Source organism: Entelurus aequoreus, linkage group LG24 (genome assembly GCF_033978785.1).
Source record: "Entelurus aequoreus isolate RoL-2023_Sb linkage group LG24, RoL_Eaeq_v1.1, whole genome shotgun sequence".
NCBI classification, from domain to species: Eukaryota; Metazoa; Chordata; class Actinopteri; order Syngnathiformes; family Syngnathidae; genus Entelurus; species Entelurus aequoreus.
The window spans coordinates 39,339,919-39,354,113 of NC_084754.1; the positions used below are offsets into that span (position 1 = coordinate 39,339,919).

Consider the following 14,195-nt stretch of genomic DNA (forward strand, 5'->3'; position numbering starts at 1 on the left):
AAAATAACTCTAAATTAAGTCTTTATACTTAGAATATGTTCCCCTATTGTCCAAATAACTCTAAATTAATTATTTGTTACTTAGAATGTTCCCCTAGTGTCCAAATAACTCTGAATTAATTATTTGTTACTTAGAATATGTTCCCCATACTAAAGTGTTACCAAAAACATATAACTTTGTCTTGAATTTGAAAAAAAAAACATTTTATTTTTCACTAAAGAATGCGCATATAAAACTGGTGGGGTTCAGTACCTCCAACAAGGTTAAGAACCACTGCCTTAAATCTTAATCATTGTGATTTTTTCTAGAAACATATGCTTTTGTAAGGTTTGCAAATACAAAAATTTGTTTTTTTTACTCAATAAGACACTAATGTTCTTAGAATCCTGAGATACATTTTCAATCTATCAAGATAAAAAAATGATATCAAAATGTACATATGTAGCGTCATCTACAAAGATACAAAGCTATCACGACATCCAGTGGACACATTTAGAACGGATGTTTCTTTCATTTAAAAAAAACAAGTTAATTTTTATACTTAGCAAACTCATCCCGCAGGTCGGATAAAATCTGATCCGGCCCTCGGGCCATATATTTGACACCCCTGCCATAGAGGATAGATATATTTGGTAAGTTAAAGCAGAGGATTGTCAAATCACCCTGATTAACTTTACATTCAACTTTTGTGTTTGTGTATTTAGAAAAAAAACATGTTAAAACATACTTAACTCACTTACAAAAAAACAGGTCTGGCTTCTCCCTTCTTTCTACCTTCAAAGGGTCAAAACCTCCTACCAGCAGCTTTGTGGGACTTGACCTAGGTCTCATTCACAGATCCGTCTCCTTGAGCTTGGCAAAAACACGCACATTCACACCATGCTAATCCTCCGAGAGGTTCGAGTGTCTTCTTGACCCATCCTTCTCCCTCTCTCTCTCAGCGTCATTCCGCCCTACACACCCACCTCACTCCACCCCATCCTGTATTAACATTTCCAATCCTCTTTGAGGCAGAGTGACGTCTGCTACTGTCAGAAGCAGAGTTAAGCTGCAGTAGAAACAGTGGTGAGAACCTTTGGCAGGAATAACCTATCGGAACAGTGCTGGTTTCCAGGGAGCCTCCAGGGAGGAGTGATCTCTGCCACTTAAGAATTGACTCCCATCCCCAGCTGAAGCTCATACCGTAGGGACCGTAAGGTGAATAACATAACAAACTAAAAGTCTCCCCAACTGCTAGAAGCAATACAAGAATGACTGCTGAGAGACTGATGTGCTAGATTAGTGCTATGCTGCCTCTTGTATTTGAAAGTAATTTAATTGCCAATATTCTTCACTTTTGTAAGGATTTTCCAGAGTAACTAAGAAATCAAGACTTGTTGAGTGACATCTCCTTTTTGTTTGGGACAAGCTACAGAAACAGATGACAGGACAATATCAGCCGATGTCAGGTGTGTCTGAAAGGTTAGTGTGAACATGCACTCTAAGGGCTGGCATGGTTCTAATGGGCTTTTATCTCAACAGCAAACTTGGTGTGTGTATGTCTGTTGGGTGGTGCTGGGCCCACTTAGTGTGACAGTGCGACTCGCTGTGGGAGTGTGGAGTGTCAAGGCCCCTGCTGACCGTAAGCTGTAGCCCTGGATTTCCTGGAGATGGAAGGTCATAATTATGACCGCTTTGGGGAAGGGGAAAGGGAGAACTACCAGATTGACTACAGGAGGATCGTAGGGGACATGGAACCAGCAAGTCCCCATATGCCCAACAAGGATGGGGACCACCTTTATAGCACCTATGTCCAACCAACGACGCATAATCATGGGCATGAGACGGCTGCACAACGGTATAGTGCGACACGTATCCAAGCTGGGTATGAACCAGAGAGGTTAGTGTCACTCACAGCATACATGTAAGGTTACAGTACAACCAGAAAATCACTCCACAACTTGTTCAAATCAAAACACTTCACTACCAAGTCCAAGGTGTTTTCACTTTCTTAGTTTCCCGTGCACATTTACAAGTCCATTTATCACGTATTTAGACTTCCACCCAAATCCTCTTACCGACTGAGCATGCTGTCTTAAAAGTGCAGACAAGGTTTTCCCTGACAAGGACGGATTCTTTTTGTCCGCACTTCCTGTGATTACACTGTCGTTTGCAGTGGGTCTGGCAAGAGCATGTGTGCAAGACAAAGGGCTTTTGTTTTCCGTACCTAGAATGGCACTAAGTAGAGTGTATAGCTCTGCCAAGATGGAAACATTTCTAAAGACAGCTACTGCTTAGGGTGTCCTAATTTTCTCGAATGACTGTAAATGACACATGTGGTACCCATGTCCGCCTTTATGCACGGGCTCGCCTGGGGCTTGAGGTTCTGGAGAACCCCAGAACATCCTCGGCCCCTTAAGTTAATGCGGCCCAGGTGGTACCCCTTATGGATTGTGGTAAGAATGCTTTGCATGCATGTAATACATACAGTCGTGCATGGTCAAAGGTTGACATACACTTGTAAAGAACATAATGTCATGGCTGTCTTGAGTTTCCAATCATTTCTACAACTCTTATTTTTTTGTGATAGAGTGATTGGAGCACATACTTGTTGGTCACAAAAAACATTCACGAAGTTTGGTTCTTTTATGAATTTATTATGGGTCTACTGAAAATGTGACTAAATCTGCTGGGTCAAAAGTATACATACAGCAATGTTAATATTTGCTTACATGTCCCTTGGCAAGTTTCACTGCAATAAGGCGCTTTTGGTAGCCATCCACAAGCTTCTGGCAAACTTCTGGTTGAATTGTTGACCACTCCTCTTGACAAAATTGGTGCAGTTCAGCTATATGTGTTGGTTTTTTGACATGAACTTGTTTCTTCAGCATTGTCCACACGGTTAAGTCAGGACTTTGGGAAGGCCATTCTAAAACATAAATTCTAGCCTGATTTAGCCATTCCTTTACCACTTTAGTCGTGTGTTTGGGGTCATTGTTCTGTTGCAACACCCAACTGCGCCCAAGACCCAACATCCAGGCTGATGATTTTAGGTTGAGCTGAAGAATTTGGAGGTAATACTCCTTTTTCATTGTCCCATTTACTCTCTGTAAAGCACCAGTTCCATTGGCTGCAAAACAAGCCCACAGCATAATACTACTATCACCATGCTTGACGGTAGGTATTGTGTTCCTGGGATTAAAGGCCTCACCTTTTCTCCTCCTAACATATTGCTGGGTATTGAGGCCAAGCAGCTAAATTTTTGTTTCATCTGACCACAGAACTTTCCTCCAGAAGGTCTTATATTTGTCCATGTTACGCCAGGAAGCTCAGCACTTTAGACATTAACCAGAAGAAGGTCGGAGCGACAGTTGTGGCGTTTGAGCAACAAATAGTTGATATACTGTTTAATGTTGCTGTTCCTGCTTCGTCTAAACCACAAAAAAAAACCATATATTTTGATTAGCCAGTTGACGCGCACGTTTGAACGCCGCTCAGGGACATATTTGTTTGACGAATCTGACAATGATCAGCCAAAATGTGCGGGGAAGCTGTGGGCATTGGACAAAAGCGAGGATTAGTTGAATTTGCGTGAATTGGTGCGATTATGGCGAATTCCTGAAGGGACTGAATCACCCTGAGCTAACACGTCACGTGTCACTCAACAGACGCAACCTTTTAAATGGCACACACTCATAAAGTTACACATATTACATGATGCACTCTGATCTCATGAAACATTTCTTCACGGTACGGCAACACATTTTTATTCTCCTTGGTAAACAATTACATTTATTTAGGAGTCGTTTATTTTTCGGGACAATAACTAAGGACTGTTTGAGTGATTTGAGATGTGTGAGAGATTTCAAGTCAAGTGTGACTAATGGGGTCCAGCTTTTGGGTTAAATAGCAGTGCCGCCATGTTGTGTATTTTTCAGATAAATAGGAAGACGAGCAACACAGTAGTGCATATTTTGACAGATTTTCACCTTATTTTGTGCAGTCCTTCAGAAATAGAAATACCGTATATGCTGTCATGTGGTAGTTATCTCCTTCTCACCGTGCCCATGTAAAATGTGTTTAATCTTCACTGCCTATGTTTGAGTTTCCAAGACTTGTCATTATTGAGGATAATCCCAATGCTGACAGAGATTGACATGAGGTACTGTAAACAATGGTAAACCCATTCCTTAATAATGGAGACCCAAACTCTCTCGTACAAAACGCTGGCCTTTGTACAGTTGTATGTATCAGACATTACCACCAGAATTTGAGAGTGGCCTTGCCAACAGTTCTAACCTCAACCCAACTGAACACTTGTTCGATTTGCTTGGACTTGCTGTTTTTACCAGAGTGAAAAGCTCAACTATGTTTTCAGACCTTTTAACTCGTGGTTGAGGAATGCATTTCAATCAACTAATCCTCACAAGTGTCAATAGAAACAGAATAATTAGCTTGTTTGACATACAGTCGCGATCAAAAGTTTATATACACTTGTAAAGAGCATAATGTCATGGCTGTCTTGAGTTTCCAATAATTTCTGCAACTCTTATTTAGGCCTTTAATCCCAGGAACACCATTCCCACCGTCAAGCATGGTGGTGGTAGTATTATGCTCTGGGCCTGTTTTGCTGCCAATGGAACTGGTGCTTTAAATGGGACAATGAAAAAGGAGGATTACCTCCAAATTCTTCAGGACAACCTAAAATCATCAGCCCGGAGGTTGGGTCTTGGGCACAGTTGGGTGTTCCAACAGGTCAATGACCCCTAACCCATGTCAAAAGTGGTAAAGCAATGGCTAAATCTGGCTACACTGCAAAAACTGAAATCTAAGTAAGATTAAATATCTCAAATAAGGGGGATATTTGCTTATTTTCTGTCTGATAAGATAATTCTTCTCACTTAGCAGATTTTATGTTAGAGTGTTTTACTTGTTTTAAGGGTTTTAGTCCTAAATGATCTCAGTAAGATATTACAACTTGTTGCTGAGATTTGATGACCTATATTGAGTAAAACATGCTTGAAACTAGAATATCAACTGTTGCAAAGCTGTGTCATCAACACTCAAAAGTATAAAACTACTTTTTTACAGTAATAATTTCTTACTTCAAGCATGAAAAAAATAATCATGACTTTGACACAATTGTGTCTCATAATTAAAACGGATGACGTCCAAATGGACTTTGCTGTTTTATTTTCAATAAAACCATATAAATTACGTACTCATATAGTAGTACAGTTGGCACAGTACAGTAAACTGACAGTTAGTATTTAAACATTTAACATGTGACATTTCTAACAATTTTGAACAGAAATAGTTCATACACATTCAGATAAATTCTTCAAAATTACAATAAAAAAAAATTTGGTCGGGGCCGGGCTATATATATATATATATATATATATATATATATATATATATATATATATATATATATATATATATATATATATATATATATATATATACATATATATATATATATATATATATATATATATATATATATATATATATATATATATATATATATATATATATTCCTTGTGCACTAATTGACTGAAAGAGCACACACTTGGCACGATGATTTCATTTTATCGATGGGAAAATACAAGAAATGTAATGCCGAGCGCATATGATTATGTCAAGATAATGGCACTAGCATTTACTTAATTCAAGAATATTTTTCAACATATTGAGAAAAAATGTCTCATATTTGTTTTTTCTATCAAGAAAAGTGCACTTGTTATTAGTGAGAAAATACTTATTTTAAGGTATTTTTGGGTTCATTGAGGTTAGTTAATTTTACTGGTTTTGGAAAGTCTTGACAAGTCATATTTTCTTGTTCTATTTGCAGATAATTTTGCTTAGTTCAAGTAAAATGCCCCTAACTTTTGTATATTTTTTTTCTTGTTTATGAACACTGACTTTTTGCAGTGTAGATTTAAGGTTTTAGAATGGCCTTCACAAAGTCCTGACTTAAACGTGTGGACAATGCTGAAGAAATAAGTCTATGTCAGAAAACCAACAAATTTAGCTAATCTGCACCAATTTTGTCAAGAGGAGTGGCCAAAAATTCAAGCAGAAGCTTGTGGATGGCTACCAAAAGTGCCTTATTGCAGTGAAACTTGCCAAGGGACATGTAAGCAAATATTAACATTGCTGTATGTATACTTTTGACCCAGCACATTTGCTCACATTTTCAGTAGACCCATAATAAATTCATAAAAGAAGCAAACTTCATGAATGTTTTTTGTGACCAACAAGTATGTGCTCCAATCACTCTATCACAAAAAATAAGAGTTGTAGAAATGATTGGAAACTCAAGACAGCCATGACATTATGGCTGTCTGTTTTGACCACGACTGTAGATAGTGAAGATTTGACACTTTGGCACTACTTACGCTGATTTTGTCACTATTTGCACAAAAGCATGCTTCTTACAAATGTGGCGGACTTACTTAACCACGCGTTCTGAGCCCATGTGTGTTTATACTTCAGCACGGCCGACTACCTGATCAGCGGAGGCACAGGCTACGTTCCTGAGGATGGCTTGACAGCGCAGCAGCTCTTTGCTATTGGCGATGGGCTCAGATACAAGTAAGATGCAGGTGTTGTAACCATGCACATACTAGTTATTGTAACCATGTACATACTAGTTATTTTACTGACTGGAGATCTTATAAGTCACTCACTGAAGTGGAATTTTATTCACACGTCACTAAAGCGCATGTGCAGAATCTTGCACCCACTGCCCTGATTTAAATCACTTGTCCTTCACATTTAATCAAATATTATGCTAACGTTATTGACTATATACAACAGTTGTGTCTTGGTCTTAATGAACCATGTGTCATGGCACTTATGCATACAGTTACAGTACTTTTTTCTTCTCTTTTGTTGTAATTCACTAACTAATACACAAAATGAGTTCCTATTAGGGATGTATCTATAAACAGTCTTATTGATAACCGTGAAAAAAATAGTGTTATCATTTTAAATAAATATTGTCAAAAAACTGTGATTGATAACTATGTTGATAAACTCAAAGACTGACTGGCGATAGCTTGCTAGCTTAGATGCTAACATGAAAACAAGAAACATTAACGTCTTTCCCCTTAACTTTAATCTAAACTTTTAAACACATAGCTTCCTGAGCAACTAAACTATTAAATTTAGCACATTGAATTTACAAGCTGTGCTTTCTACACTGCAAAAAGTCAGTGTTCAAAAACAAGAAAAAATAAAAAATAAAAATTAGGGGTATTTTATTTGAACTAAGCAAAATTATCTGCCAATAGAACAAGAAAATTTGGCTTGTCAAGACTATCCAAAACAAGTCAAATTAGCTAACCTCAATTAACCCAAAAATACCTTAAAATAAGTATATTCTCACTAATAACAACTGTACTACTATATGAGTACGTATTTTCTATTGTTTCATTGAAAATTAAACAGCAAAGTCCATTTGGCTGTCATCTGTTTTAATTATGAGACACAATTGTGTCAAAGTCATGAGTTTTTTTTTACATGCTTGAAATAAGAAATGATTACTTTAAAAAGGTAGTTTTATACTTGTGAGTGTTGATGACACAGCTTTGCAACAGTTGATATTCTCGTTTCAAGCATGTTTTACTCAATATAGGTCATCAAATCTCAGCAACAAGCTGTAATATCTTACTGAGATCATTTAGTACCAAAACACTTAAAACAAGTAAAACACTCTCACATTAAATCTGCTTAGTGAGAAGAATTATCTTATCAGACAGAAAATAAGCAAAGATCACCCTTATTTGAGATATTTAATCTTACTTAGATTTCAGTTTTTGCAGTGTAAAAACAGAGTGATCGTTCTTCATGTAGAGGAATACGAGACCGGGGTGTTTTTACGGAGTGTTCAAGGACCGCTGAACCGAGTCAGACGCCACAACACCGCCAGAAATAATAAATAATAAGAACAAAATGTTTTCAGTACCACTTTTCATTTAAATACGTCTTAAAGTGCTTCAATACGAACCAATGTTTACAACAATAAAAGCTCAGCCATTAAAACAGATAAAATACTAAGACTAAAACACTAACAGGGAAGCATTATAAACACAAAATATATAGAAGTGTGTATATTTGTTTTACTTATTATTTAGTAAAAAACAGACTTTTTCGTCTGTGAAAATGTTGTGCATTTACTGTATGCATTCTACAAGGTGGTTGCATATTCCGAAGCTTTGACAACAAGTTACTGTTTTTCAGGCGTTAATATCTCCTCCTTCCTGGTACAGCAGTATAAGTGCCATCTATATACAAAAATGCCTAAAAAACAAACAACTTCCAACTTGGAATCAGCTCTCTTCGTTCATTTAAAAGAGTTGTTCAAAAGACATGACTCGTTCGCAAATGTCACATCGCCAATAGGCACCCTTGCACTATAAATTGCATGATGAAGTGGGTGTGCCAGGTATTGTAAGTCAATAGTTTTGTTCAGTTAGTTTTGGGGTCTATAACGTACGAAGACTTTTAATCAGAATTCCAATCACAGTTCTTTAGATCAGGCCCCAGAACCGTTGCTTTACATGACTTTACACGACAGTTTTAGTAACAGTTGCACATTTAGTCACATTACCCGGTTTTGTATTTCAATTTAGTTAGTTGTAGCAGTGATGAGTAAGTTAAGGAGTTAACTGAGACAAGTACTAGTAAGTTTGGAATGACTCGCACATCCCTAGTAGCGTACATACACTGCAAAAACTGAAATCTAATTAAGATTAAATATCTCAAATAAGGGTGATATTTGATTATTTTCTGTCTAAAAGATCATTCTTCTCACTAAGCAGATTTTATGTTTGAGTCTTTTACTTGTTTTAAGGGTTTTGGTCCTAAATGATCTCAGTAAGATATTACAGCTTGTTGCTGAGATTTGATGACCTATATTGAGTAAAACATGCTTGAAACTAGAATGTCAACTGTTGCAAAGCTGTGTCATCAACACTCACAAGTATAAAACTACTTTTTTAAAGTAATCATTTCTTATTTCAAGCATGAAAAAAAAAAAAATCATGATGCCGAGCGCATATCATTATGTCAAGATAATGGCACTAGCATTTACTTAATTATATTGAGCAAAAAGGTCCCTTTTTTTCTACCAAGAAAAGTGCACTTGTTATTAGTGAGAATATACTTATTTTAAGGTATTTTTGGGTTTATTGAGGTTAGCTAATTTTACTTGTTTTGGAAAGTCTTGACAAGCCGAATTTTCTTGTTCTATTGGCAGATAATTTTGCTTAGTTCAAATAAAATACCCCTAATTTTTGTATTTTTTTTTCTTGTTTCTGAACACTGATTTTTTGCAGTGTACTGTACATTTCACCAGAGTGGTAACATTTCCATGAACTGTTCGGGGGAAAAAAAGATCTGCATGGCTTTTATATGGAGGATTATTTCGAGTAATACTACTTTCGAGGATGACTGAGTGCAGCTATGGACATTAAAAGCTGTGTGAGTTTGCGTGAGATAATATTGTCACTGTAGTTTCCCTAATGGGGGGATAAATGCAGGGTTTATCATTGCGGGAGGGATATAATTCCAAGCATTTCAGTGGCTTTAAAAATTCAATGATGATACATGTTTAGTTTAAAAAAAATACGTTTTTTTATGAAAACAAAAGCTAATATAATGACCATAATATTAGGCATATCTGCACAATCTAATAAGATCCAATACAAGTGCTTACTTAACCCAAAAAAATCAACCAATACACTGCAAAAAGAGTTGACAAAATATAAGATACAAATATTAGATTTTAGGGAAAAAATAAAATGCTAAAAACTGGTGAAATTATCTGTCCATACAAGTAGGTAACTTTACTTGATAAAACATCCTAAATTAATATATGCTGACCTAGAAATTAGCAGGACTATTAAGATAGAAATAAGTATTTTATTCTGAAAACAAGCAATATACAACTTGCAATTCTTTAAATCAAGCGTTTTAGGGATGTTTAAACAAGATTTTATTTGAATCGTGTATACATATGTGTATATATATATACATATGTGTATATATATATATATATATATATATATATATATATATATATATATATATATATATATATATATATATATATATATATATATATATATATATATATATATATATATATATATATATATATCCAGGCACATGCACACATAGGGCCCTATGGGTGCTCGAGCCCCTGCCCTTTTTTTTGCCTCGTCTTAAAAAGTGCCCTCTGCCTGTGTGTGTGGTTTTTTTGGTTTTTTTTTCCCTTTAAACAACATTAATAAATTCCTGTCAGAGATGTAAAAAAAAAAACAGCGGTACAAAAACTCCACGTTTTCTTGTAATACCGGGTTGTTTGAGCCTGCCGCTTCCGCCAGAGAGAGAGAGAGAGTGCGAGTGAGTGAATAAGTGAGAGGAGAGAGAGCCAACTGCGCCCCTGAGACGTGACAGTGGAGCAACTTGAACCTGTGAGTTATGGTCTAGTCGCCGTCCACTTATTCAGCATCTAATATGGGTAATATTTCAGAAAAACGCTGTATTATTCTATTATTCAATGTGTCAGCTTCTGTTTTTGCCGGACGTCGGAGCACGGCGCATCAATTGAGCACGCCGCATCAATTCCGCACAGAGCAGAGCGGATCGTGCGGGACAGGAAGTAGTGAACAAAATACAAAATAAAACACCGGGTTAATTTTCAAAATAAAATGCACTGTGTTTTCGGCGGATCACATTTTTCTCACAGTAGAGTTTTAGATATAAAGTTTATTGTGACTTTGCTATTACTGTGTGGGTTAACAAAATAATAATAATGATAATAATAACAATAATAATAATAATAATAATGATAATAATAATAATAATAATAATAATAATTATTATTATTATTATTATTATTATTAATAATAGTAATAATTTCAGCATTCTGGGGATATAAGATGTAGGTTATCTGTTAGGAATATTACCATCTGTATTTAAACTTGATTCATGTTGATTATGCCTGCAGCACAATGCCAAAAAAAGCAAGGATACAGCCCTACTGGCCCCTGGTCAATATTTTTGGCCCTGTATTGCGTTTCAGTTGTTTAATCTGAGCATTAAGTGGGAAAGACCATAAATTACAACTTGATGGTGTTTTCATCAAGTTAAGGGAAGAAGGACAGATTTTCACATTGAAGTTTTTTCCATTTGGGTATTTATTTTTGTATTTTTTTTCAAAGTTCATGTTGTACTGTTCAATGTTCAATATTAAAGTGCTTATCTTTAACAATAAATAGCCTAATAATAAACCAGTGTTTTGTTGCTTTTCATGTCTTCCAAGCCTATGATAATGTGAATTAAGTCATTAGGACCATAATTTGTTGACACAAAAGAAATGGCAATCACTTTTACCTACAAAGGACACACAGCTAAGTAGTTAGCTTCCTATTAGCAAACTTAATTTTACATTAATTTCCATATTGTGTAAAGGACCAAAAAAAAGAATTCCTGCCCTTTTCTGACTTTGAGCCCCCGCCCCTCTATAATCATGTGCACGTCCCTGTATATATCCATCCAGCTATCCATCCATCCATGCATATATACAGTCTCCATCAAATGTTTACATACACTTGTAAAGAACATAATGTCATGGCTTTCTTGAGTTTCCAATCATTTCTACAATTCTTATTTTTTTGTGATAGAGTGATTGGAGCACATACTTGTTGGTCACAAAAAACTTTCATGAAGTTTGCTTTTTTTATGAATTTATTATGGGTCTACTGAAAATGTGAGCAAATGTGCTGGGTCAAAAGTATACATACAGCAATGTTAATATTTGCTTACATGTCCCTTGGCAAGTTTCACTGCAATAAGGCACTTTTGGTAGCCATCCACAAGCTTCTGCTTGAATTTTTGACCACTCCTCTTGACTAAATTGGTGCAGTTCAACTAAATTTGTTGGTTTTCTGACATGGACTTGTTTCTTCTGCATTGTCCACACATTTAAGTCAGGACTTTGTGAAGGCCATTCTGAAACCTTAATTCTAGCCTGATTTAGCCATTCCTTTACCACTTTTGACATGTGTTTGGGGTCATTGTCCTGTTGGAACACCCAACTGCGCCCAAGACCCAACCTCCGGGCTGATGATTTTAGCTTGTCCTGAAGAATTTGGAGGTAATCCTCCTTTTTCATTGTCCCATTTAAAGCACCAGTTCCATTGGCAGCAAAACAGGCCCAGAGCATAATACTACCACCACCATGCTTGACGGTTGGAATGGTTAGTGATCCTGGGATTAAAGGCCTCACCTTTTCTCCTCCAAACATATTGCTGGGTATTGCGGCCAAACAGCTCAATTTTTGTTTCATCTGACATCACATGGACAAAGATAAGACCTTCTGGAGGAAAATTCTGTGGTCAGATGAAACAAAAATGTAGCTGTTTGGCCACAATCCACAGCAATATGTTTGGAGGAGAGAAGGTAAGGCCTTTAATCCCAGGAACACCATCCCTACCGTCAAGCATGGTGGTGGTAGTATTATGCTCTGGGCCTGTTTTGCTGCCAATGCAACTGGTGCTTTAAATGGGACAATGAAAAAGGAGGATTACCTCCAAATTCTTCAGGACAAGCTAAAATCATCAGCCCGGAGGTTGGGTCTTGGGCGCAGTTGGGTGTTGCAACAGGAAAATGACCCTAAACACACCTCAAAAGTGGTAAAGGAATGGCTAAATCAGGCGAGAATGAAGGTTTTAAAATGGCCTTCACAAAGTCCTGACTTAAACGTGTGGACAATGCTGAAGAAACAAGTCCATGTCAGAAAACCAACACATTTAGCTGAACTGTACCAATTTTGTCAAGAGGAGTGGTCAAAAATTCAAGCAGAAGCTTGTGGATGGCTACTAAAAGTGCCTTATTGCAGTGAAACTTGCCAAGGGAAATGTAAGCAAATATTAACATTGCTGTATGTATTCATAAAATAACCAAACTTCATGAATGTTTTTTGTGACCAACAAGTATGTGCTCCAATCACTCTATCACAAAAAAATTATATATATATATATATATATATATATATATATATATATATATATATATATATATATATATATATATATATATATATATATATATATATATATATATATATATATATAAAATGTTATCATTTTTAAACAAAAATAGACAAAATATAAAATGTAATGCTAAAGTTAAGATTATGATGTAAAGTCAACAACTAAAAATAAGTGAATAGCTTTTAAAACTACAAACATTTTGTGAAATGACATTTTAAATCTTGGCAAATGGCAAATAGTTTGTGGTGTAAAGTGACAATTATTTTTGATTGACAAATAAGTATTATAAAAACAATATATTTATTACTGTTGTTTCAAAAATATTCTATCCAACTCTTGTCAAGCCAAACTGAGCAGTATTAGTTTGTAAACAATAAGACTACGAGGTGTATCAAAGTAAGTGTTCTAAAAAGCTTGAATGTGTTTGCATACAGTTGCTTCTATTTCCAGGTGACAAAAAGTTTGTTTTCCCTTCCAGTGACTTCTTGATCCTACCTGGGTTCATAGATTTTACTTGTGATGAAGTGGTGAGTATCATTTCACTTTTTTTACAACTCTGTGCAAGGCTGTAGTCATTTATCCTCATCTACTCCGGCTCTATTGCTCAGTGAGACGCTGTGTTGTTTATTTGACTCGCCTTGTTTTCATCTTTGCAAACTCTACTGGGACGTGGAATAGATTTCATGCGCTGGTCACATGGGTTCTTGCTGAGCGAGCAGGTGCTCATAAATTGGTCACACCTGTGTCCTCCAACACTGAGCAAGAGAACTTGGCCTCTAATGATCGCGTGTTAGTGGTTAGGTTTTCTGTGTGGCCGCGTAAAAACAAAACTTGCATTTGGTTAACAAATGTGCCGCAAATGCAACACTACAGAGATGGTGTTCTGTGGGAAAGGCTAAACGACCTAATCTACCAGCATTACACACCTTTGTTGAAATATATCACCCTACTTTCACTGCAAAAAGTCAGTGTTCAAAAACAAGAAAAAAAAATACAAAAATGAGGGGTATTTTACTTGAACTAAGCAAAACTATCTGCCAATAGAACAAGAAAATGTGGCTTGTCAAGACTTTACAAAACAAGTAAAAATAGCTAACCTCAATGAACCCAAAAATACCTTAAAATAAGTATATTCTCACTAATAAC

The 14,195-nt window shown here is 36.1% G+C and overlaps 1 protein-coding gene across 2 annotated transcripts in view; it reads left to right on the forward strand.

Annotated features, from left to right (window-relative positions):
• Nucleotides 1-592: 592 nt before the first annotated feature.
• The window catches only part of impdh1a (IMP (inosine 5'-monophosphate) dehydrogenase 1a), a 62,860-nt gene continuing 49,257 nt past the window's right edge, over nucleotides 593-14,195 (forward strand). For both annotated transcript variants that reach the window (XM_062035314.1, XM_062035315.1), the window contains exons 1-5: nucleotides 593-1,197; nucleotides 1,344-1,461; nucleotides 1,522-1,879; nucleotides 6,481-6,579; nucleotides 13,528-13,576. In XM_062035314.1, the coding sequence (XP_061891298.1) occupies nucleotides 1,650-1,879; nucleotides 6,481-6,579; nucleotides 13,528-13,576 (378 nt within the window). In that variant the 5' untranslated portion in view covers nucleotides 593-1,197; nucleotides 1,344-1,461; nucleotides 1,522-1,649. The remainder of the gene's footprint in view (nucleotides 1,198-1,343; nucleotides 1,462-1,521; nucleotides 1,880-6,480; nucleotides 6,580-13,527; nucleotides 13,577-14,195) is intronic.